The 22,806-nt window shown below is 44.6% G+C and overlaps 1 protein-coding gene across 10 annotated transcripts in view; it reads left to right on the top strand.

Annotated features, from left to right (window-relative positions):
- Positions 1-22,806, top strand: part of neo1a (neogenin 1a) — a 189,975-nt gene that overhangs the window by 153,853 nt on the left and 13,316 nt on the right. For 6 of the 10 annotated variants that reach the window (XM_048520567.2, XM_048520568.2, XM_048520565.2 and 3 more), the window contains exons 15-21: positions 963-1,157; positions 4,765-4,860; positions 6,528-6,763; positions 7,609-7,747; positions 8,869-8,976; positions 11,327-11,521; positions 14,335-14,367. In XM_048520567.2, the coding sequence (XP_048376524.2) occupies positions 963-1,157; positions 4,765-4,860; positions 6,528-6,763; positions 7,609-7,747; positions 8,869-8,976; positions 11,327-11,521; positions 14,335-14,367 (1,002 nt within the window). The remainder of the gene's footprint in view (positions 1-962; positions 1,158-4,764; positions 4,861-6,527; positions 6,764-7,608; positions 7,748-8,868; positions 8,977-11,326; positions 11,522-14,334; positions 14,368-22,806) is intronic. The other 4 variants (XM_048520563.2, XM_048520560.2, XM_048520562.2 and 1 more) reach the window with 3 other exon arrangements.

The following is a 22,806-nucleotide window of genomic DNA, read 5'->3' as shown; positions in this document are numbered from 1 at the left end:
ACCCTCTGAGAGAAAAATAATCACCTCATTGCTATCCTATTGGGGTAGCCCCTCATTTTAAAACTGTGCCCCTTGTTCTTGACCGTCTCACAAGAAGAAGTATCCTTTCCTTTATGTTCAACACCTGTAGCCAGTACGGATGACACCCACTACTTGTCTTAGTCACGTGCTGTCCCTGCCTGCTAACATTTTGTAACTCTTGTGCTACAACAGTTAAATTCCCCTGCATCTCAGAATTCTGTACTTGTCATTTGTTTAAGAAATATGCTAATTTTCTTTATTCTTCCTGCCAAAGTGAACTGCTTTACTTGGGACCTCAATTTAGAGTTTTCTCTGAAAGATGGCACTTTTAATAGCGCAGTACACCCTTGGAATATCAGCCTCGATTCTTTCCACTCAAATCTTGGAGTGCGATTTGAACCAAGAAGCCTGTGAATCAGGGAGTGCTACCCACTGACCCACAGCTAACATGAATGTGGCTGGTTAGGACATTGCTATCTAGACCTATGTCCCATTGGTCTCTGGTCAGGATAACAATGTTGTGCACTGTGATTTCATAGAATGTGCAGGTCAACAGATACTGCTCCCAGATACTTGTAATCATTCTTTATTAATCAAAGACATTGCTTCTTGCTCTCCTGAATATTTGAGTACCATTCTGTGTTTGCTGTGAGAGAATATGTTTGTTTCACTTTTTCTCTCCATCTATCTCGGTTTTTGTATTTGACTGTCTATCTATTTCTATCTCCAGCATTTGCTATCTCCATCTGTATTACATATACTTAGATCACTTTAAAAGACATGATGGGCCAAACACAGGCAAATGTGACTAGTATAGATTGGGAAACTTAGTTGGAATGTACGAATTGGACCGAAGATCTGTATGCCTCTGTGACTTGATGGTTAGTTTGCAACTGACTGATTACAGTGCAGTGCTGACTTAATTGTTTTGTAATTTACAGAATCCCGTGTCCCAGACAAACCCAGCTCTCTACATGTTCGACCGCTGATCAATAACATTGTTGTGAGCTGGACGCCACCTGAAAATCAGAACATTGTTGTGCGAGGTTACACCATTGGCTACGGCATTGGCAGTCCTCATGCAGAAACCATTCGTGTTGACTATAAGCAACGTTATTATACCATCGGAAACCTGGGTGAGTGAGGGAATACAATGATCAGAATAATCAGGGCAATTCCTGGGGCATTGTGTGTGGGGCTGTCCTGCTCCAGCCAAGGCATACTCCGGGGACATTTCAGAGTGACCGAAGAACATGTCCAAGTCTTTAATCCATCTCAAACTGTTAGGTAATGCTGTTGTTACATTTAATGTTAAATACAAATCCACATTCTTGATCTAGGCCACTGCATAAAAGACAAAATAAATTAGGAAGCGCAATTTCTTTAACAGTAGGAAATGGTAGGTACAAAGTGGAAAGTGGCCTCTTGTCACCAGACCTTTTTTTTAATTTATTCATTTGTGGCACATGGGTTTCACTGGCTGGTCAGCATTTATTGCCCGTCCCTAGTTAACATTGAGAAGGTGGTGGTGAGCTGCCTTTGTGAACCACTGCTGTCCACCTGTAGTAAATTGACCTACAGTGCCATTCGGGAGGGAATTCCAGGATTTTGACCCAGTGACAGGTAAGGAATGGTGATACATTTCCAAGTCAGGATAATGAGTGGCTTGGAGGGGAACTTGAAGGTGGTGATGTTCCCATCTATCTGCTGCCCTTGACCTTCTAGATGGGAGTAGTTGTGAGTTTGGAAGTTGCTATCCGAGGATCTTCGGTGAATTCCTGCAGTGCATCTTGTAGATAGTACACACTGCTTCTACTGAGCATCGAAGATGGAGAGAGTAGATGCTTATGAATGTAGCGCCCATCAAGCAGGCTGCTTTGTCCTGGATGGTGTCAAGCTTCTTTAGTGTTGTTGGGGCTGCAATCATCAAAGCAAGTGAGGAGTATTCCATCACACTCCTGACTTATGCCTTGTAGGTGGACAGGCTTTGAGGAGTCAGGAGGTGAGTTAGTATTTCTAGCTTCTGACTTGCTCTTGTAGCCACTGTTTGTGTGGTGATTCCAGTTGAGTTTCTGGTCAATTATAACCCTTAGGATGTTGATAGTGGGAGATTCAGTGATGGTGACACCGTTGAATTCCATGGGGCAGTGGTTACATTGTTTCTCATTGGTGATGGTTGTAGCCTGGTACTTGTGTGGCATGAATGTTACTTGCCACTTTTCAGGCCTGGACGTTGTCCAGATCTTGCTGCGTTTGAACACTGACTGTTTCAGTATCTGAGGAATTATGAATGGTGCTGAACATTGTGTAATCATCGGCGAATGTCCCCACTTCTGACCTTATGATTGAGGGAAGGCCATTGATGAAGCAGCTGAAGATAGTTGTTCCTGGGACACTACCCTGAGGAACTCTGGCAGAGACGTCCTGGAGCTGAGATGATTGACCTGCAACAACCAACACCATCTTCCTATGTGCCTGGTATGACTCCAACCACCGGAGTATTTGCCCCCATTGATTCCAGTTTTGCTAGGGCTCCTTGATGCCACACTCGGTCGAATTGCAGCCTTGATGTCAAGGTCTGCCACTCTCGCCTCTCTGCTGGAATTCAGCTTTTTTGTCCATGTTTGAACCAAGGCTGCAATGAGGTCAGGAGCTGAGTGGCCCCAAGCTGGGCATCACTGAGCAGGCGCTGTGTAATAGCTTGATGACACCTTCCATCACTTTACTCATGATTGAGAATAGACTAATGGGTGATAATTGGCCAGGTCTGATTTGACCTGATTTATATGCACAGGATATACCCGGGCAATTTTCCACACTGTCAGTTAGATACCAGTGTTGTACTGTACTGGAAGAGCTTGGCTATGGGAGTAGTACGTTCTGGAGCACAAGTCTTCAGTACTATTGCTGGAATATTGTCAGCACCTGTAGCCTTTGCAGCATCCAGTGTCTCTAACTATTTCTTGATAACACATGGAATGAATTGAAATGGCTGAAGACTGCTAACTGCAATGTTGGGGTCCACTGGAGGAGGCTGAGATAGATCATTCACTGGGCACGTCTGGCTGAAGATTGCTGAAAAAGCTTCAGCCTCATCTTTTGCAGTGCTGTGCTGGGCTCTTCTATCATTGAGGATGAGGATGTTTGTGGAGTCTTCTCCTCCAGTGAGTTGTTTAATTGTCCACCACCATTGATGACTGGATGTGACAGGACTGCATAGCTGTTCTGAGGAGTCTGCACAGTGCTGTGTGGTCACCGTTTGCACTGGAGCAGAAGGTGCTGGCAATGTGAGGGTGTCTGTTCATGTATGTGTGGGCTTAATTGGATTGCTTGGATGTTGGGGAAGGGGTGAGGGTGATCAGAATGTGGGATTTTGGTGTAAGGGTGATGCCAACATTTGAAATCTGTGCTGCTAACTGAGGGATATTAGAATGGAGGAACATGGAAGGATTTAGAGAGTGGGATGTCAGGCTGTACGTGTCAGTGAGCCCAGGAATGGATCTGTAGGCTGAATTTTGAAAACATTGCACTGGAGCAGTTAGTGAAGGATGGTACAGACAGGGTCTTCCTAAACAAGATTCATTGCCGTGCAATATGCAGGTAGTGAATTTTGGACTGATTAGAGTTTATGTAAGAAGGAGTATAGCTCCATGTGATCAAAGACATCGGTGATGATTAAACAGTGATTGCAGCCTCTAGCTCTTGTCTAGCAGTTAAAATACAGATAATTTAGTCAGGATAAGGAGCAACTTTCTTTTGATTTATCGATTCAACACAGCCCATCAATGGTGTCTGCAGGTGATTCTTACCACGTGAATATTCTTTATGTGTGAGGCTGTTGTACAGTGAAATCCGCCACACTGATACTGATGTGTCCTCACCTTCATGTTCATGGAGGAGTCATTGGGTAATGATCAGGAACAGGAGACTTAAAACTTGTTATCTGCACCCCATCCTAATTGATAACTTTGAGAGGTCTCCCACCATGGAGCTTAGTCGACACAGCATAAACTAGGTTTGAATCTGAGGAGGGGTCTATGTAATTTATTACCTCACAGAGCATAGAGAGAGTGGATCATCATAGTTTATTTTTATTCCTACTGTGGAATAAAAATATTCTTTCATGGGCATCACTGGCAAAACCTGTGTTTGTTGCCCCTCCCTTACGATGCTTGAGAAACTGACGGTGAGCTGTCTCTTTGAATCTCTGCAAGCCTTAGGGTGGAGGAACACCTACAATGCTGTTAGGAAGGGAGTTCTAGGTTTTTAATCCAGTAACAAGGAGTGGCAATATAGTTCCAAGTTGGATGTAGATAATTGGGGTAGATGGTAGCATAGTGATAATATCACTGGATCAGTAAACTAGATATCCAAACTAATGCGCTGGGAGCATGTGATTGAATCCCACCTATTGGACTTTGAATTGAATTAATAAAAGCTGGAAGTGAAGGCTGTTCTTAGTCAACCTGATCATGATAACTATTGTGCATTGTTATAAAAACCCATCTGGCTCACGAATGTCCTTTAGGGAAGGAAATCTATCATCTGGCCTGGTCTGGCCTGCATGAGACTCCAGATCCACAGAGATGTGGTTTTCTCTTAACTGGCCTCTAAAATGGCCCAGCCGGCAGTTCAAGGGAAATTAGGGAAAGGCACCAAATGATGGCCTTGCCAGTGATAACCATGAGAGAATATTTTTACCACACAGGTGTACTCATTAATTATTCTGTTCTTTTGTTCTAGAGCCCAACTCGCACTATGTGATCACACTTAAAGCATATAACAGGAATGGAGAAGGAATCCCCCTGTATGAGAGTACAGCCACCAGGCCTCTAACTGGTAAGAGGAAAATGTGGCAAATTTCTGCTTCTTCTGTCTGAGATTCTGCCATTTCCTAGACTGCCTCCATCTTTACAAATAACAAACTAATCCTCATCTTAATATCTGGTTCTAGGTGGGAAAGTGGCTTTGATAGTTTTTCATTGACTGCTGTCAGCTGTTGGCCAAAGCCAGTCCGTCCTACCTGGGGGAGAAGGCCCAGTTCCAGTATTGCTGTTTGAATATGCCCTTCCTGTAGGGAGCCTTTTCTACTGGGACATGAGCTTGGGAATTGCTCTTTCAGTTTTGCCACCCATGAATTTCTTGGTAGTCCATAATGAAGGAGAATCCCAGCTCTCACTGGCTCTCACGAGGATAATCGTGTTTGGTTCAAAGTTCATGGACGGTTTAGGAATGTGCTACTTCAATAAGCAATAGTTTGGATACCATTAGGTGAAGGAAGTATCATGATCTCTGGTTCCGAGTCCAGAGTTAATTACCTTTAGCATAACTTACTTTGAACAAACATGGTCTGATTTATAAAGACTGTGAAGCTGGAGGAACACAGGCCAGGTAGCAACAGAGGAGCAGGAAAGTTGATGTTTTGGGTTGGGACCCTTCTTCAAGGGTAAACTTTCCTGCTCCTCTGTTGTTTCCTGGCCTGATGTGTTCCCCACCAGCTCCGTACTGTGTTATCTCTCACTCCAGCATTATCACTCACTGCAGTTCTTATGATCTCTGATTTATAAAGACTGTTGGGTTTTGACTTCAAAGTTAATCTTTGTGTCCATTAGTGACTCAGTTATTATCTCCTCCTAGTTGGAAAACTGACTGCAGTCAGGGAGAGAGGATGTGCAAAGGATATGGAGTGGGAGAATGAGAAAAATTGGTGAAACAGGAAACTAGGAGCAAGAGTAGGCCATTTGGCCCTTTTGAGTTTCATCCACTATTCATTGTAATCATGGCTGATCATCTATCTTAATGGCCCATTCCTGCTTTTCCCTTTGTCATTTAATCATAAAGTCATAGAGTTTGACAGCACAGAGACAGGCCGTTCAACCCAAACTGGTCCATGCCGACCATAATGCTCCTCCAGGCTAACTCCATTTCCCTCCATTTCACAAACGGACTACTCTATGGGTGAAGAAATTTCTTCTCATCTGAGTCCTTAATGTTTACCGTATCCTTAGACCATGAACCCTTGTCCTGGACTTTCTCAGGAGCATCATTCCTACATTTATTCTGTCTAGTCCTGAAGGAAAAGCAGAGGGTCACTGAAGAAGGGGACCCTTGGAGCTCAGGCTATCCATTCTAAGAAGGAGCAAAGCTCCCTCTTCCTTTCAGCATTACATGTTAGGGAATGTCGACAGGAACCTGCTACTGCCTCATGTTCAGTGTGCAACTGCAGCTGCAAGTCCAATGTCCTGTTTATATCCCTGTCTTTGACTTGTCACTTAATTATTAAGTAGGGCTTTCTTGCTAGTTTCACGAATTAATTCATTTTAAATAGTTAACACATGGACTGCTTGCTCTAATCTTGGTTTCTTTGTTTCTTTCTTCTCCATTTCATGCCTTCCTGCTGTTTGGATCTTGTGGAATCAATGTCTGTGCCTGCTTTCCCTTTTCCTTGCATGATTCATAATTTACCATTTTTTACAAACATCACTCTTATTTAATTTATCCCTTAGATCCTTTTGACCCTTCCGAAGTTTATATATTTGATCTTTTCAATAATCCATACACTCCAGTACCAGACCCTAGTCCCATGCTGCCTCCGGTCGGAGTTCAGGCTACCGTCCTTACCCATGATACCATCCGGGTCACCTGGGCCGATAGCTCGCTACCCAAGAACCAAAAGATCACCGATGCCCGATTCTACACAGTACGTTGGAAAACCAACTACCCTGCCAACACCAAGTACAAGGTGAGTCCTGTGTCTACCAGCCTGGGTTTGTATTCACTCTGATCCTTTGCAAGCCTGCATGGAACTCGGTGATAATTACAGTATCACAGACATGTTCCTGAATGTTAACACTATACACTAACTGAGTGGGCAGGGAAATGTAGCTAATTCCCTGGGACATGAGGATGTTAATTCCCTCCATTATCTGGGGAGGGGGATAATTCCCTGGATTGTAGGGAGAGCTTTAATTCCCTGTTTTATTTGGGTTTGGGTTAATTCCCCTTGTTATTTAGGGTTAATTCCATAAGACCATAAGACATAGGAGTGGAAGTAAGGCCATTCAGCCCATCAAGTCCACTCAACCATTTAGATCATGGCTGATGGGCATTTCAACACCACTTCCCTGCACTCTCCCTGTAGCCCTTGATTCCTTCTGAGATCAAGAATTTGTCGATCTCTGCCTTGAAGGCATCCAACGTCCTGGCATCCACTGCGCTCCGTGGCAATGAATTCCACAAGCCCACCACTCTCTGACTGAAGAAATGTCGTCTCATTTCAGTTTTAAATTTACCCCCTCTAATTTTAAGGCTGTGCCCACAGGTCCTTGTCTCCCCACCTCACGGAAACAACTTCCTAGCATCCACCCCTTCTAAACCATAGTTTCACCTTGTTATTTAGGGTTAATTCCCTGTATTATTTGGGGATTAATTCACTATTATTTGGGGTTAATTCCTTGTGTTATTTAGGGGAGGGGTTCATTCCTCATTAATCTGGGGTTAATTCCCCATATCAGTGAAAGATGGATGCCTCTAACTCTATGCATTTCTATCTGATACTAATATCATATACATTTGATTCTTTTTCAGACTGCAGACACCACCACCTTGAGTTATATAGTCTCTGGATTGAAACCAAACACACTGTATGAGTTTTCTGTAAAGGTAACAAAGGGTCGGAGGTCAAGTACCTGGAGCATGACAGCACATGGAACTACCTTTGAAACAGGTATGGCCCTGGATCAAAGGTTAGCGATAGAATGAATGAATGAATGAAATTCCTGATTCTTTGTTCCTTCCTGAGCCGGCTGTGGAGCTGTGTGTAAATGCGCTGTCATGGCTCAGGGTGTAAAGTATCGTGCTGTGCTGTTAGGTCCAAGCTAAGGGTCTGGGCTGAGTCACAAGAACTCAGTCACAGCATTAATTGGCCAGGGTTCCTACCCCTGACTGGAACCCAGTCACCCCTGCTGGAGGACTTGCAGACACGTCACCAGACAGATACACCATTGTTTTATCACAGTTTGTTATATAACTCATCAGTTTAAAGAAGTAGTGTAACAATTACATCATTTAAGATGTATCTGACCACATATTGTTTAACATAGACCCTCTTAGCCAATACAACAGAACCAGTAAGTATCCCTTAGGGTAGGTGATAGTCTAGTGTATGCCGACTGTTAATTCAGAGACCTGATAATGTTCTGGGGACCCAGGTTTAAGTCCTGCCATAGCAGATAGTGGAATTTGAATTCAATTAACATCTGGAATTAGGAGTCAAATGATGACCATGACACTATTGCCAAGTGTTGGAAAAACCCATCTAGTTCACAAATGTCCTTTAGGGAAGAAAACTGTGATCCTTACCTAATCTGACCTGTGACTCCAGACCCACAACAATGTGGTTGACTCTTAAGTACCCTCTGGACAATTATGGATGAGTAATAAATACTGGCTTGAGCAGTGATGCCCATATCCTGTGAATGAATTTTTTTAAATCCATGTTTAATTGTTAAAATTTAACTTGGGTTCTTGGGTTGAAATGGCATTTTTAGCATCTATTGTCTGACCTTCGATACAAGTGAATGATTATCAAGCCATTTCAAAAGGGCAGTTAAAAGACGGTCACATTGGTATGGGACTGGAGTCCTGTTAGATTAAGGCACATTTCCATTAGTGACCCAGCTGCCAATCTGATGCTTATTTTCAAATTTCCTAAAGGTGATTCCAAACACACTCAGTACCAGTCTGGGATTAGAACTACTGTTTTTATAATTATTAGTTCAGCAACATAACCACTACACCAACTTACCCCACGGATACTTAAGTTTAATTTCTGTCTCTCTCTTTCAGTACCAACATCTCCTCCCAAAGATCTAACAGTGGTGAGCAAGGAAGGAAAACCAAGGACCATTATTGTCAACTGGCAACCTCCATCAGAGGCCAATGGGAAAATAACAGGTACGCAGACCGGGTCACTGCATCACAAGAACCTGCACGAGAGTGGGGCAGTAAGGGCACCGCAGGTAATACGTATGGAAGGCAGCTGGTGGGTGAATGCTCAGTCTCCTCTTACTGAAGCGCCTCTGTTGGGAAAATTACTGACACGTGGAGACTACTTTGAAAAGGAAGTGGTAGCAGATTGGGATGGAGTTTCACTCATCGGCTCTGAGCATTTTGATTGTGCCTAGTCGGTATCCCAGTTGAGGACCTCAGCCTGTCTCTACAGGATAACCTCATTGTGTTTGACTGTGGCATCACTTGAATGATGACATCTCAGATTTGAATTTGTGCTGCACATACAGTCATGGTTTCCAGTTTGAAATGCCAACTTACCTTTCAAATCGACATGAAAAATGACATACTTCATGGGTGAAAAGGGGAAGAAATGGAATGCTGGGCTGAAGAAGGAGGTGACCAGAAGCTGGGTTTGACAGATTGATGTAAAAGAAAAGAAGGAAATGAAAAGGTTTAGAGTGGGAATTCCAGATTGGGGGAGCTAAATAGCTGAGAGTACCGCTACCGGTGATAGGATTGAAGGCGGCAGTAATGAATGGGAGGCTGGAGACAATGATCAGAGGCTTTCAGCGTGTTTATAGGACTTGGAGGAGTTGCTAAGCATGAAAGGATTTAAATAGAAGGTGAGAATTTTAAGCTTGGAATTGCTGGACTGTGAGTCACTGTAGGTAAACAAGCGAGCAGGTGCAGAATGGATCTTGGTGCAAGCTAGCATAAGGGAGGCAAGGTTTTATTTAGATAAACCAATTCTTCAGTGCTTAATTCTTTCAAGGGATATCGGCATTTATTGCCCATCCCTAGTTGTCCTTGAGAATCTGCGGTGAACTGCTGCAGTCTGTTTAGTGTAGATATCCCCACAAGGCCCTTGGAGAGAGAATTACAGGATTTTGACCCAGTGATATGTTTCCAAATCAGGCTGGTGAGTGCCTTGGAAGGAAGTTGGCAGTGATGGTATTCCCATCTATCTGCTACTCTTGTCCTCCTGGATGGAAGTGGTCGTGGGTTTGGATAGCCTGAGGAGCCTTGGTGAATTTCTGCAGTGCATCTTATAGATAGTACCAGCAGTCTGTCTAGTGTACTGAGTGTTGGCAGAGGAGGGAGTGGATGCTTGTGGATGTAGTGCCAAATTTCCTGAGTATTAGAGCTGCACTTATGTGGGGAGTGGCAAGTGGGGAGTATTCCATCACAGCTGTGACTTGCACCTTGTAAATGGTGTACAGGCTTTGGGGATTCGCTGCAGGATTCCTATTCTCTGACCAGCTGTTGTAACCACAATATTTATACAGTGATTCCAGTGGAATTTTGGGTAATTGTAGCCCCCAGAATGTTGATATGAAGTCTGAAAGATGGACAAGAAAGCTTTGGAACAGTCCAACCTGGAAATAGAATGGAAGATGGTTTCAGCAGCAATTTATCTCAGGTAGAGCTCTAAGTAGATGTAGGTGGTTACTATGTGTAGGATGTGGATTTGGAAGTTCAATGAAGAATCATATGGGCTGACAAACAGTTTGATTCAGCCACAGCAGCAGCTAAAGAATGGGTTGAATGATGAGGGAAAGGAGTTTGTGGCAGCAACTAAGGATGATGTCCCCACACCGAGGTCATTGGTGTTGGGTGGCAGTGTATCGTTCCTTAGGACGGCATGGTGCCTCAGTGGTTAGCACTGCTGCCTCACAGTACCAGGGGCCCGGGTTCAATCCCAGCCTCAGGCAACTGTCTGTGTGGCATATGCACGTTCTCCCTGTGTCTGTGTGGATTTCCTCCGGGCGCTGCGGTTTCCTCCCACAGTCCAAAAATGTGCAGGTTAGGTGGATTGGCCATGCTAAATTGCCCATAGTGACCAGGAATGTTTAGGTTTGGTGGGTTAGACATGGAAAAATGAAGGGATAGAGGAATGGGTGGGTGTGATGCTTTTCGGAGGGTTGGTGTGGACTTGTTAGGCCGAATGACCTGTTTCCACACTGCAGGGATTCTGTGATAATGATTCACATTTCATAATGGACACTGGAGCTCGTCAATAACTGAATGTCAATCTCAAACAATTATTGACTGTTTGGCATTGCATTTGCATTGCAAAAGAAACAGGGCAGACTGTACAGCAAGGGAACAAGATTAAATATATTAGATAGATGGTGAGTGAAATATTTGAAATAAGTGAAGTGGTATTTGATATTCAACTCATTTATCAATGTAGTCAGTATCTCCTGGTGTATGCAAAAGTTTATTCAGAGAGAATGGAATTTGTGAATTAAAAATATATTTTTGTGTAATTATCTTTCCCTCCCGGATCCAGGCTACATCATATATTATAGCACAGATATCAGTGCAGAGATCCATGACTGGGTGATTGAGCCAGTGGTGGGAGACAGACTGACCCACCAGATCCAAGATCTTACTCTCGATACAAGCTATTTCTTTAGAATCCAGGCCCGGAATTCCAAAGGCATGGGGCCTTTGTCTGAGTTCGTCCAGTTCCGTACACCAAAAGGTAAGGGATGATTCTTTGCTTTTCCATCATTACTGAGGTTCGACAGGGATCCCTCAGTAAGAAGTTGCACTCTCCTCGTGATATCAAATGATTCAGTAGCTTCAAGGAGAAATGAGAAACAAATTCAGTAAAATTCTGTTAGGTTGGATTTATTGTAACTCTGATTTCTGCAGTTAACCCCAAATCCCAAAATTTTCACTGTCTAAATAACTTGCCCCATCCGTAGGGGGAGGCTCATTTATTTATCATTCTAACTCCTGTACGGAGACTGTTCATTGTTCGAATATGATACCAATCTGTTTATTGACTTAACAGCCCGCCATCCTCTCCGCTATTAAAGCTGAAACAGAAGTATGGGAAGTGCAGTATGTTTGTGGCCATACATCTAGAGAGACCAGCAGCCGGTGTGGCCAGAGCCCAATGTAGCCCTATCTCCAGTGTGGCCAGTGGGCAGTGTTCTCAGACTTGATGCTGCATGTTTAATGGTGGAGGAGATGCCTGGCAGAGTGTGACAGTCAGAATCAGTGCTATCATATATTCTAAACATCCGTGGATGATCATGGACCAATCTACCCTTTTCCCAATTCCACCACCTAACAGCTCCAATGCTGACTCGTTGCACAAAGTAACAGTATGATCTTAGATTTGTGTTTTGCTTTGGTTTCCAGCGTTTTTAAAAAAAATAGCTGGCTAAGTATAAGATTGATGGTTGTGAATTTTTAAAATAAAATGATGGAGAAGTAAAACGTGTGGAGCACGAAATTAAGGGTAATTAATTTATAAATTAAAACACACAATAGCAGTGGCAGAATGGGTGATGTGTTGTTGCTGCAGCATGTGGACGCCAAAGTGATTCAGTGTGAACAGATCTGCAGCAAATGTAAGCAGCTTGAAAAACTTTGGATCCAAGTTGAGGAATTGGAGTCTAAGCTGCAGACATTGGACCATATCAGGGAAGGGGAGAGCTATCAGGGCACTTGGCTCCAGAGGGCAGTCTCATCATCCTGGCTAAGTAGTTCACATTTAGTCTGTGATCCAGGATAGGAAGGTGTGACTGCAGTTGAGATAGGTATGGGACTCTGGAGAGCCTCATCCCTGCAATTGTCCAACTGTCACAGGTTTTTACAGGCTGTGGGAAGACCATGGGGACTGCAGGAAGGATGAAGGAACTAACCACAACACCATGGTACAGGGATGCAGTACCATTGGGTGATAGGTACTGTTCTTTGCAACCATAAGCAGGAGTCCCAAAGGCACAAAATAGATGGGAAAGCAAGTGGTAGAATGACAGAGTCTGCAAAGGGTATAGACAGATTATGTGATTAGGCAAAAATTTGGCAGATGGAGTATGATATGGGAAAATGAGCTTTTATGCATTTTGGCAAGGAGAATAGAATGGCTGAACATTATTTAAATGGAGAAAGACTGCAGAAAGCTTCAGGACAGAGGGATTCAGGGGCCCTTATGTATAAGTCACAAAATGCTAGCATCCAAGTTCATCAGGTAACAGGGAAGGCAAACAGAATGTTGACCTTCACTTCAAGGAGAATGGAGTATAAGAATAGGGAAGTATTGCTAAAAATCAACAAGGTGCTATTTAGAACGTAACTGGAATATTGTGAACAGTTTTGATCCCTTTGTCTAGGGAAAGATATACCAGCATTGGAGGCAGTTCAGAGGAGGTTCACTAGGATGATCCTGGGTTTGGAGGGATTTTCTTATGAGGAGAGATTGCGTAGGTTGGACCTGTACTCCCTAGAGTTCATAAGAATCAGAGGAGACCTTACTGAAACATACAAGATTCTTCGAAGACTTGACAAAGTAAATGAGGGAAGTCTTGTAGGAGTTTCTAGGACCAGAAGATATTATCTCAGAATAAAGGGTCACCCATTTAAAATTGAGACGAGGAGGAATTTCTTCTCTGAGGGTTGAAGAATCAGTGGAATTCCACAGAGGGCTGTAAATATGTTCGAGGCTGAGAGAGATTGATTTTTAATCAGTCAAGAGTCATGGGGATAAGGCAGGAAAGTGCGGTTGAGGATTACAGATCAGCTATGATCTCTTTGAATGGGGGAGCAGACCAGATGGGCTGAATGGCTTGCTTCTGCTCCCGTATCTTATGGTCTTATTTGATCTTTTTATAAGGTGTTATAAAGAGATTTCAGAGTAAAGGGGAAGTACGCATTATGCAGACTGGGGAGTTTAGTCAAATGCACAAACACTAATAAATGAAGTGCTCGAGTCAGTGGTAGAGGTGTTTAGTTATCAGGACTGTGTGTGTGATAATAGTGTGGGATTAGAGACCTATAGTGTGTTTATAGAAAAAAGCAGTTAAATTTGGATTTCTAAAATAGATTTGTATAATCTGTGTGGAAGTACTCTGGCAGCTTTGGTTATGTGCAGCTTGGAGATTGTGCTGAGGATGGATGGCTGGACTAATGAATGTTTAATTGCAATGTTTAATTTCCGGCTTGATCCAATTTCTGTCTCAGTTTTGCTGTGACTAAAGTTCAGCAGCTTGAGATGGGTGAGAGGGGCAGGAGTCGCCATGACTCCATTTCTACCCGGAGTGGTTGCGCGAGAGGCTCAGTCACCTGTCTGCATGCCTTGTCATTTGGAAATGGAATTGAAGCTGCTGGCCACTGCCTGTAGCTTTGCATGTGGTTAATCTGCTCTCTGCCTCAGCCAATGACCATCCATGTTTTTTGCTGCTTTGATGTGTTTGTGTCTAGTTGAAATTTTGATTAACCTCGTCTTTCTCTTGTTGGATTGAATCGCTTTTGATGTTCTCTCTTGTATCCCTGACCTGTTAGCTGAGTCATCAGACAAAATGGCTAATGACCAAGGTAACTGCACACAGCCTTGTTCATTCTAGTTCATCCCTGTGCTTGTTGGTAGTTTATCACATACTTATCATTTTCCCTTTCCTGCCGTTTAACCCTTTGATATTTTTTGGCCCTCAGTTATGTATCAGTTTGGTGAGTCAGATCAGTGTTGCAGGTTTAATTTCCCACAGCATCATGCCTCTCTCTCTGCAGCTATCCACGAGATCCTGAGTACAATTGAACCAATGCAGCTTCCTCATCAAAATCAAACCACTTCCCAGAGGATGACTAATTCAACGCATTCCTAGAAAAGACAAAATGGAAATTGCATAAGAGTCATATACTTGTATTTTTATGTATAGGAAAACTGAGAATTTAATTTTTCACTTTGCATGTGGAGTGTCTTCATCCTTACCTAAGCTGTTTCGGCAGCTGACAGTATAATGAGGGCTGTATATTATCTAGATTGACTAAAGTAGACATACATTTATTCAAAGTGTGTTGCCTATGTTCTGTGACAGCATATTCTTTGTGCAGACTCTAACTCCTCAAAAGTGTAGCGTTTTGGCTGGGATACAAGTTCATGCGCATCAGATCCATTCCATTATCTCACCTAATTGGACATTGAGGGTCAACTAAAGTGAGCCAAATGTAACCCAGTGAGAGGGGTGTGACCTGACCAGCATGGACTTCTTCATTGTCAGGTTTTGCAGAAGGTGTGACCTTGTTGAGGAGCCCCAAGCGCTTGACTTTTCTGTGTCAGCAGCACCTCTGTGACCTGTGCTGTGGGCGTCCTGAATGGTTCTCCTGCTGCAGGGGAGAACCTGTAGGCGATGGTGCCCCCATGTGCACCCATCCAGGCAAGTGGTGATTATTCCATCACACTCCTGAAGTGTGCTTGTAGGTTGAGGAGGAGCTTTTAAAGTTATTCACTGCAGAATTTCCAGCGTCTGACCTTGTAGAACATTTGTGTGGCTAGTCTAGTTCTGTCTCTGGTCAATGGCAACTTCCAGGCTGATCCCAGTGGGGCATTTAGAGTCAGTAATGCCATTGAATGGTAAGGGCCAATGGTTAGATTCTATCTCTTTCTGGAGATGGCCATTGCTTGGCACTTGTCATTTCTCAGCCCAAGGCCGAATGTTGTGAGCGTGCATTGTTTTTTTCATCCAAGGAACTGCAAATTGAATTAACCAATGTTGCCCAATGGAATTTAGGTCCCCTTAAGTCACTGGCATTAGAGCCAATCCAGAGGAGATTCATTTGGCTGCTACCAGGTATTGAGGGGCTGTGTTATGAGGAGATGTTGAGTAGGTTGGGCTTGTACTTATTGGAGTTTAGAAGATTGAGAGGTACCTTTATTGAAATGTAAAGGATTCTTGCGGACCTTGACAGAGTAGATTCAGAGAAGTTGTTTCCCCTTGTTAGAGAGACCAGGATGGCATCATCTCAGAATAAGGATTCATCCATTTAAGACAGAAATAGAGGAGGAATTTCCTATCTTAGAGTCTTTGGAATTTGTTTGTGTGGAGGCTATGTCATTAACTATATTCAAGGCTGAGATGGAGAGGTTTGTAATCAGTAAGAGATTCAAGAGTGATGAGGAAAATGCAAGAAAGTGGAGGCGAAGCTGATCAGATCAGTCATGAGCTCATAGTCTGGTGGAATAGACCTGATGGGCTGAATAGTCTACTACTGCTCCAGCATCTTATTCTCTTAACACTGTACAATATTCTGACCTTAGGAGGAAACATTGTTGATGAAGTAGCTGAAGATAATTGGACCTCAGATACAATTCAGAAGAATTCTTAAAGCAATGATGAACTTACAACAACCACAGCCATCTTCCTTTGAATTGGATATGACTCCAGATTCTCTAACGTTTGTGCCTTATTCCCATTTACTCCAATATTGCTTAGCTCCTTCCTGCCACCCCCAATCACCTTAGTCACTCTCCCTTTACCTCAGCAATTCAATACTTGTGCAAATTCTGGAATCAAAACTGCAGTGATGTCTGAAATCACACGATCTCGGTGAATTCAAATGAGTATCAGTGAGCATTTTATTGTTGAATAGGTACCTGTTGATAATCTGTAGGTGTTTCCAGCCCTTTGTCCTGCTTTGGGACCAAGGCACCAGCTGTTACAGGTTGGACTGCTGCTATTGCAGGTCAGTGTGTGTCAGTTTCACAGCTCCATTCTGTGTGTTAGCTGTGATCACTATCAAACAGCCGAAGGACTGCAGTTCTTCATGTTAAATGATCAGTTGTAATCTGTAGCCAGCAAGCCCCAGCTAGATCTGTGAAAGAATTGTCTGATTGGATCGTGGGAATCTAGGGAATTTGTAGAAGATCTCTTTTGATGAGTTGCTGTATGATTAGAGTGTTGCTTACCTGAGATTTTCTTCAGCTTGAAGCAAGACGGACCTTTCCTTTGTATTTCCTAGTGAAAGGGAAGGCAACAATTTGTCCCACTCCCACTTTTTCATTTTGCCGTTCTCGACATTTGACTTTTGTGAGTTTCTGCTCTTCCTCAGCGGCTTCTGTTTTGAACAGTCTCCCAAGCCATGTCCAGCACTTAGGGGAAATATTTAATCTTCACTAAGATTACAGGGGGACTTAAATGGGGTTGTGGGGAGTGGTTTGGGGGGAGTTGTTTGGGAGAGAAAAATAAATTCTCAATTCCCCCCACACTCCACTTGTCCTGATCTTTCATTAGGCCTCAGTTTGCAAGATGCCACCCACCCAAACTGTGTGAACCGGGGGCTGTGAGTGTGAGCCCGAGGCTATGAACATGCAAGCCAGGGGTTACGTGTGTCAGCTGGGGGCCGTGAGTATGAGCCCGGGGCCGTGAGTGTGAGCACTGTACCGTGTGAGCCCGGGGGCTGCAAGTGTGAGCAAGGTGCTGAAAGCATGAGCCCGTGTCTGCAAGCATGAGCAGGGTGCAGTGAATGTGAGTGTGAGCAGCATTCTGGGTGTGTGCCCAAGGCTGTGAGTGTGAATGGGGGGGTGCTATGAGTGTGAGCCTGAGGCTGAGAGTGAGAACTGGGGGCTGTTGAGTGTGAGCCCAAAGCTGTGAGTGAGCGTGGCGTTCTGGGTCTGAGTCAGGTGCTGTTGGTGTTGGCAGGTCATTTGACCCTGGAAGGCATCATCAACCCACCAACAAACAACTGCACCTCCCAGTCGCAAACCATTTCCACTCCCCCTCCCATTCTCTTGATGACATGTCCATCATGGGCCTCCTGCACTGCCACAATGATGCCACCCGAAGGTTGCAGGAACAGCAACTCATATTCTGCCTGGGAACCCTGCAGCCATATGGTATCAATGTGGACTTCACCAGTTTCAAAATCTCCCCTTCCCCCACTGCATCCCTAAACCAGCCCAGTTCATCCCCTCCCCCCACTGCACCACACAACCAGCCCAGCTCTTCCCCCCCACCCACTGCATCCCAAAACCAGTCCAACCTGTCTCTGCCTCCCTAACCGGTTCTTCCTCTCACCCATCCCTTCCTCCCACCCCAAGCCGCACCCCCAGCTACCTACTAACCTCATCCCACCTCCTTGACCTGTCCGTCTTCCCTGGACTGACCTATCCCCTCCCTACCTCCCCACCCACACCTTCTCCACCTATCTTCTTTACTCTCCATCTTCGGTCCGCCTCCCCCTCTCTCCCTATTTATTCCAGTTCCCTCCCCCCATCCCCCTCTCTGATGAAGGGTCTAGGCCCGAAACGTCAGCTTTTGTGCTCCTGAGATGCTGCTTGGCCTGCTGTGTTCATCCAGCCTCACATTTTATTATCAACCCACTTTGTCCTCGGTCCCAACAGGCAAACACGTTTCAGCTGCAGTCACAGTGAACAGGACAGTGTTTCTTTACACCATATCTCACACAGTTTGAATGCAACATAGGTCAGTTTATAAACTCACCTGCACCCAGCCTCCAGCTCCCACAGCTGAGATTAGTGATTTTAATCCTGACCAGGTACAGGTGAGACCATGTATTGTCTGGATCTCTGGATCATGTGGACGGGTTTTTCACACCAAGCTATTGGTATTTGAATGGCTGAACGGTACCATCACCGGTATCCTGAGCCATTGTGTGAAAAGTAATTAAAACAATCAAGAAAGCAATCTAACTCTTTAAATATTTTGTGCTGTAATACAACATGGTGTTTATTCAAGGGCTGTTGCTTTAATATAGAACATAACAGCGCAGTACAGGCTCTTCAGTCTTCGATGTTGTGCCGACCTGTGAAACCAATCTGAAGCCCAGCTAACCCACACTATTCCATTATCATCCATATGTTTACCCAATGACCATTAAACTGCCCTTAAAGTTGGTGAGTCTACTACTGTTGTAGGCAGGGCATTCCACGCCCTTACTACTGAGTAAAGAACCTACTTCTGACACCTATCCTATATCTATCACCCCTCAATTTAAAGCGATGTCCCCTCATGCTAGCTATCACCAGCCAAGGAAATGGTTCTCACTGTCCACCCTGTCTAATCCTCCGATCATCTTGTATGTCTCTATTAAGTCGCCTCTTAACCTTCTTCTCTCTAACGAAAACAGCCTCGAGTCCCTCAGCCTTTCCTCATAAGACCTTCCCTCCATACCAGGCAACATCCTGGTAAATCTCCTCTGCACCCTTTCCAATGCTTCCACACACTTCCTATAATGCAGTGACCAGAACTGTATGAGTACTCCAAGTGCAGCCACACCAGAGTTTTGTACAGCTGCAACATGACTTCATGGCTCCGAAACCCAGTCCCTCTACCAATAAAACCTAACACACTGTATGCCTTCTTAACAACCCTATCAACCTGGGTGGCAACTTTCAGGGATGTTTGTACATGGACACCGAGATCTCTCTGCTCGTTCACACTACCAAGAATCTTACCATTAGTCCAGTACTCTATATTTCTGTTACACCTTCCACAGTGAATCACCTCACACTTTCCGCAATAAACTCCATTTGCCACCTCTCAGCCCAGCTCTGTAGCTTATAAATGTCCCTCTGTAACCTGCAACATCCTTCCGCACTGCCCACAACTCCACCGACTTTAGTGTCGTCTGCAAATTTACTAACCCATCTTTCTACGCCCTCATCCAGGTCATTTATAAAAATGACAAACAGCAGTGGCCCCAAAACAGATCCTTATGGTACAACACTAGTAACTGAACTCTAGGATGAACATTTCCCATCAGCCACCAACCTCTGTCTTCTTACAGCAAGCCAATTTCTGATCCAAACTGCTAAATCACCCTCCGTCCCTTGCCTCCATATTTTCTGCAATAGCCGACCGTGGGGAACCTTATGAAACGCTTTACTGAAATCCATATACACCACATCAACCGCTTTACCCTCGTTTACCTGTTTGTTCACCTTCTCAAAGAACTCAATAAGGTTTGTGAGGCACGACCTTCCCTTCACAAAACCGTGTTGATTATTCCTAATCAATTTATTCTTTTCTAGATGATTATAAATCCTATCTCGTATAATCCTTTCCAACACTTTAAACACAACTGAAGTAAGGCTCACTGGACTATAATTGCCAGGGTTGTTTCTACTCCCCTTCTTGAACAGAGGACAACATTTGCTATCCTCCAGCCTTCTGACACTATTCCTGTAGACAAAGACGACATAAAGATCAAAGCCAAAGATTCTGCAATCTCCTCCCTAGCTTCCCAGAGAATTCTGGGATAAATCCCATCTGGCCCAGGAGACTTATCTATTTTCAACTTTCCAGAATTGCTAACACCTCCTCCTTATGAACCTCAATCCCGTCTGGTCTAATAGCCTGTATCTCAGTATTCTCCTCAACAACATTGTCTTTCTCCTTTGTGAATACTGACGAAAAATATTCATTTAGCGCCTCTCCTATCTCTTCGGACTCCACACACACAACCTCCCAGTACTGTCCTAGACTGGCCCTAATCTTACTCTAGTCATTCTTTTATTCCTGACACACCTGTAGAAAGCTTTAGGGTTTTCCTTGATAATGGGAACTGCAGATGCTGGAGAATCCAAGATAATAAAATGTGAGGCTGGATGAACTCAGCAGGCCCAGCAGCATCTCAGGAGCACAAAAGCTGACTTTTCGGGCCTAGACCCTTCATCAGGGAGGGGGAATAGGGTGAGGGTTCTGGAATAAATAGGGAGAGAGGGGGAGGCGGACCGAAGATGGAGAGAAAAGAAGATAGGTGGAGAGGAGAGTATAGGTGGGGAGGTAGGGAGGGGATAGGTCAGTCCAGGGAAGACAGACAGGTCAAGGAGGTGGAATGAGTTAGTAGGTAGGAGATGGAGGTGTGGCTTGGGGTGGGAGGAAGGGATGGGTGAGAGGAAGAACAGGTTAGGGAAGCAGAGACAGGTTGGACTGGCTTTGGGATGCAGTGGGTGGAGGGGAAGAGCTGGGCTGGTTGTGTGGTGCAGTGGGCGGAGGGGACGAACTGGGCTGGTTTTGGGATGCATTGGGGGAAGGGGAGGTTTTGAAGCTAGACGAGTCCTCATAAAACGTCCTTTCTGCTACCGTAATACTGTCCTTGACTAACAATGCCACACCTCCCCCTCTTCTACCACATTCTCTGATCTTACTGGAACATCTAAACCCCAGGACCTGCGACATTCCTGTCCCTGCTCTATCCGTGTCTCCGAAATGGCCACAACATCGAAGTCCAGGTACTAACCCATGCTGTATGTTCACCCACCTTATTCCAGAAGCTCCTGGTGTTTAAGTAGACATACTTCAAACCACCTTCCTGCCTGCTGGTACACTCCTGCGACCTTGAAACCATATTAATGACCTCACTACTCTCAACCTCCTGTATGCTGGAGCTACAATTCGGGTTCCCTTCCCCCTGCTCAATTAGTTTAAACCCTCCTGAAGAGCATTAGCAAATTCCTCCACCCCCCCCAAGGATACTGGTCCCCTCTGGTTCAGGTGTAGACCATCCCATTTGTAGAGGTCCCACTTATCCCAGAATGAGCCCCAATTATACAGGCATCAGAATCCCTCCCTCTTGCACCATCTCTGTAGCCAAGTGTTCAATGGCTCTCTCTCCCTATTCCTCGCCTCACTAGCACGTGGCACGGGTAACAAACCAGAGATAATAATTGTTTGTTCTAGATCTAAGCTTCCACCCTAGCTCCTTGAATTTCTGCCTTACATCCCCATCCCTTTTCCTACCTATGTTGTTGGTGCCTATGTGGACCACGACTTGGGACTGTTGCCCCTCCCCCTTAAGGATCCCGAAAACATAACCCAACACATCACGGACCCTGGCACCTGGGAGGCAACGCACCAACCGCGAGTCTCTCTCGTCCCCACAGAATCTCCTATCTGTCCCCCTAACTATGGAGTCCCCAATGACTAATGCTCTCCTCCTCTTCCCCCCTTCCCTTCTGAGCAACAGGGACAGACTCTGTGCCAGAGACCTGTATCCCATGACTTACATTCCCCCTCCCCTCAACAGTATCCAAAACAGTATACTTGTGGCCATTCCCCTCAATAACAGGGGATCCCTGCACTGTCTGCCTGTTCCCTTTCCCCTCCTGACAGTCACCCAGCTACCTTTTTCCTGTGACCACCTCCTTATAACTCCTCTCTATCAACCCCTCAGCCTCCCAAATGATCTGAAGTTCATCCAGCTCCATCTCCAGTTCCCTATTGCAGTTTCCGAGGAGCTGGAGTTGGGTGCACTTCCTGCAGATGAAGTCAGTGGGGAGGCACTAGTGGTGACCCTTACCTCCCACATTCTACAGGAGGAGCATGCAGCTGCCCTAACATCCATTCCCACTGTTCTGAATTGCCAAACAGACTAATGAAAAAAACTAGTAACCTTGCCAAATCAGTGCTCAGAACCTTTTATTTGGTTAGAGGAGGAGGATGGGTGGGAGACACTACCTAAGTAGTGTTTCGGGTAAAGCAACCACCCAAATATATATACTGGAGAGAGGAAAGCAAACCTTACCTTCCTGTCGACACTCTGGCTTGCGCTGCTGCCGGTGAAAAACAAGAGGGCCCCTGCTGCACAAGGTAAGTTTTTATACTGGAGAGAGGAAGAAAAACATTACCTTCCTGTCGACACTCTGGCTCGCGTGGCTGCCACTGATAAACAAAAGGCGGCTTAGCTGATATTTTCTAACATTGTCCAATTGATAGTAACATTTGTTAATCTCTCTTCTGTCTGTAACTTCCCTCTGCTCCAACTAAACATGGAAAGGGGCTGCAGTTTGTTTAAACCTGATGCTCTTGTTTAGTGTTCTGTTTGCTTTTAACTCTTTAATTATTTTTAATAGCTGTTCCTACTGCACAGTTTTTAATATTTTGTTCATTTTGACCTGTCTGTAAATTCATCCCTAACATCTGCTATTTGCCAATATTTTCTTTAAGTCTTTCATGGAATGTGGGTATCACTGGCTGGGTTGGCATGTAGAAACCACAGAAAGGATACAGCACAGAA

This window comes from Stegostoma tigrinum, chromosome 36, assembly GCF_030684315.1.
Source record: "Stegostoma tigrinum isolate sSteTig4 chromosome 36, sSteTig4.hap1, whole genome shotgun sequence".
In the NCBI taxonomy this organism is placed as follows: Eukaryota; Metazoa; Chordata; class Chondrichthyes; order Orectolobiformes; family Stegostomatidae; genus Stegostoma; species Stegostoma tigrinum.
This window is presented reverse-complemented; position numbering and strand designations above follow the sequence as displayed.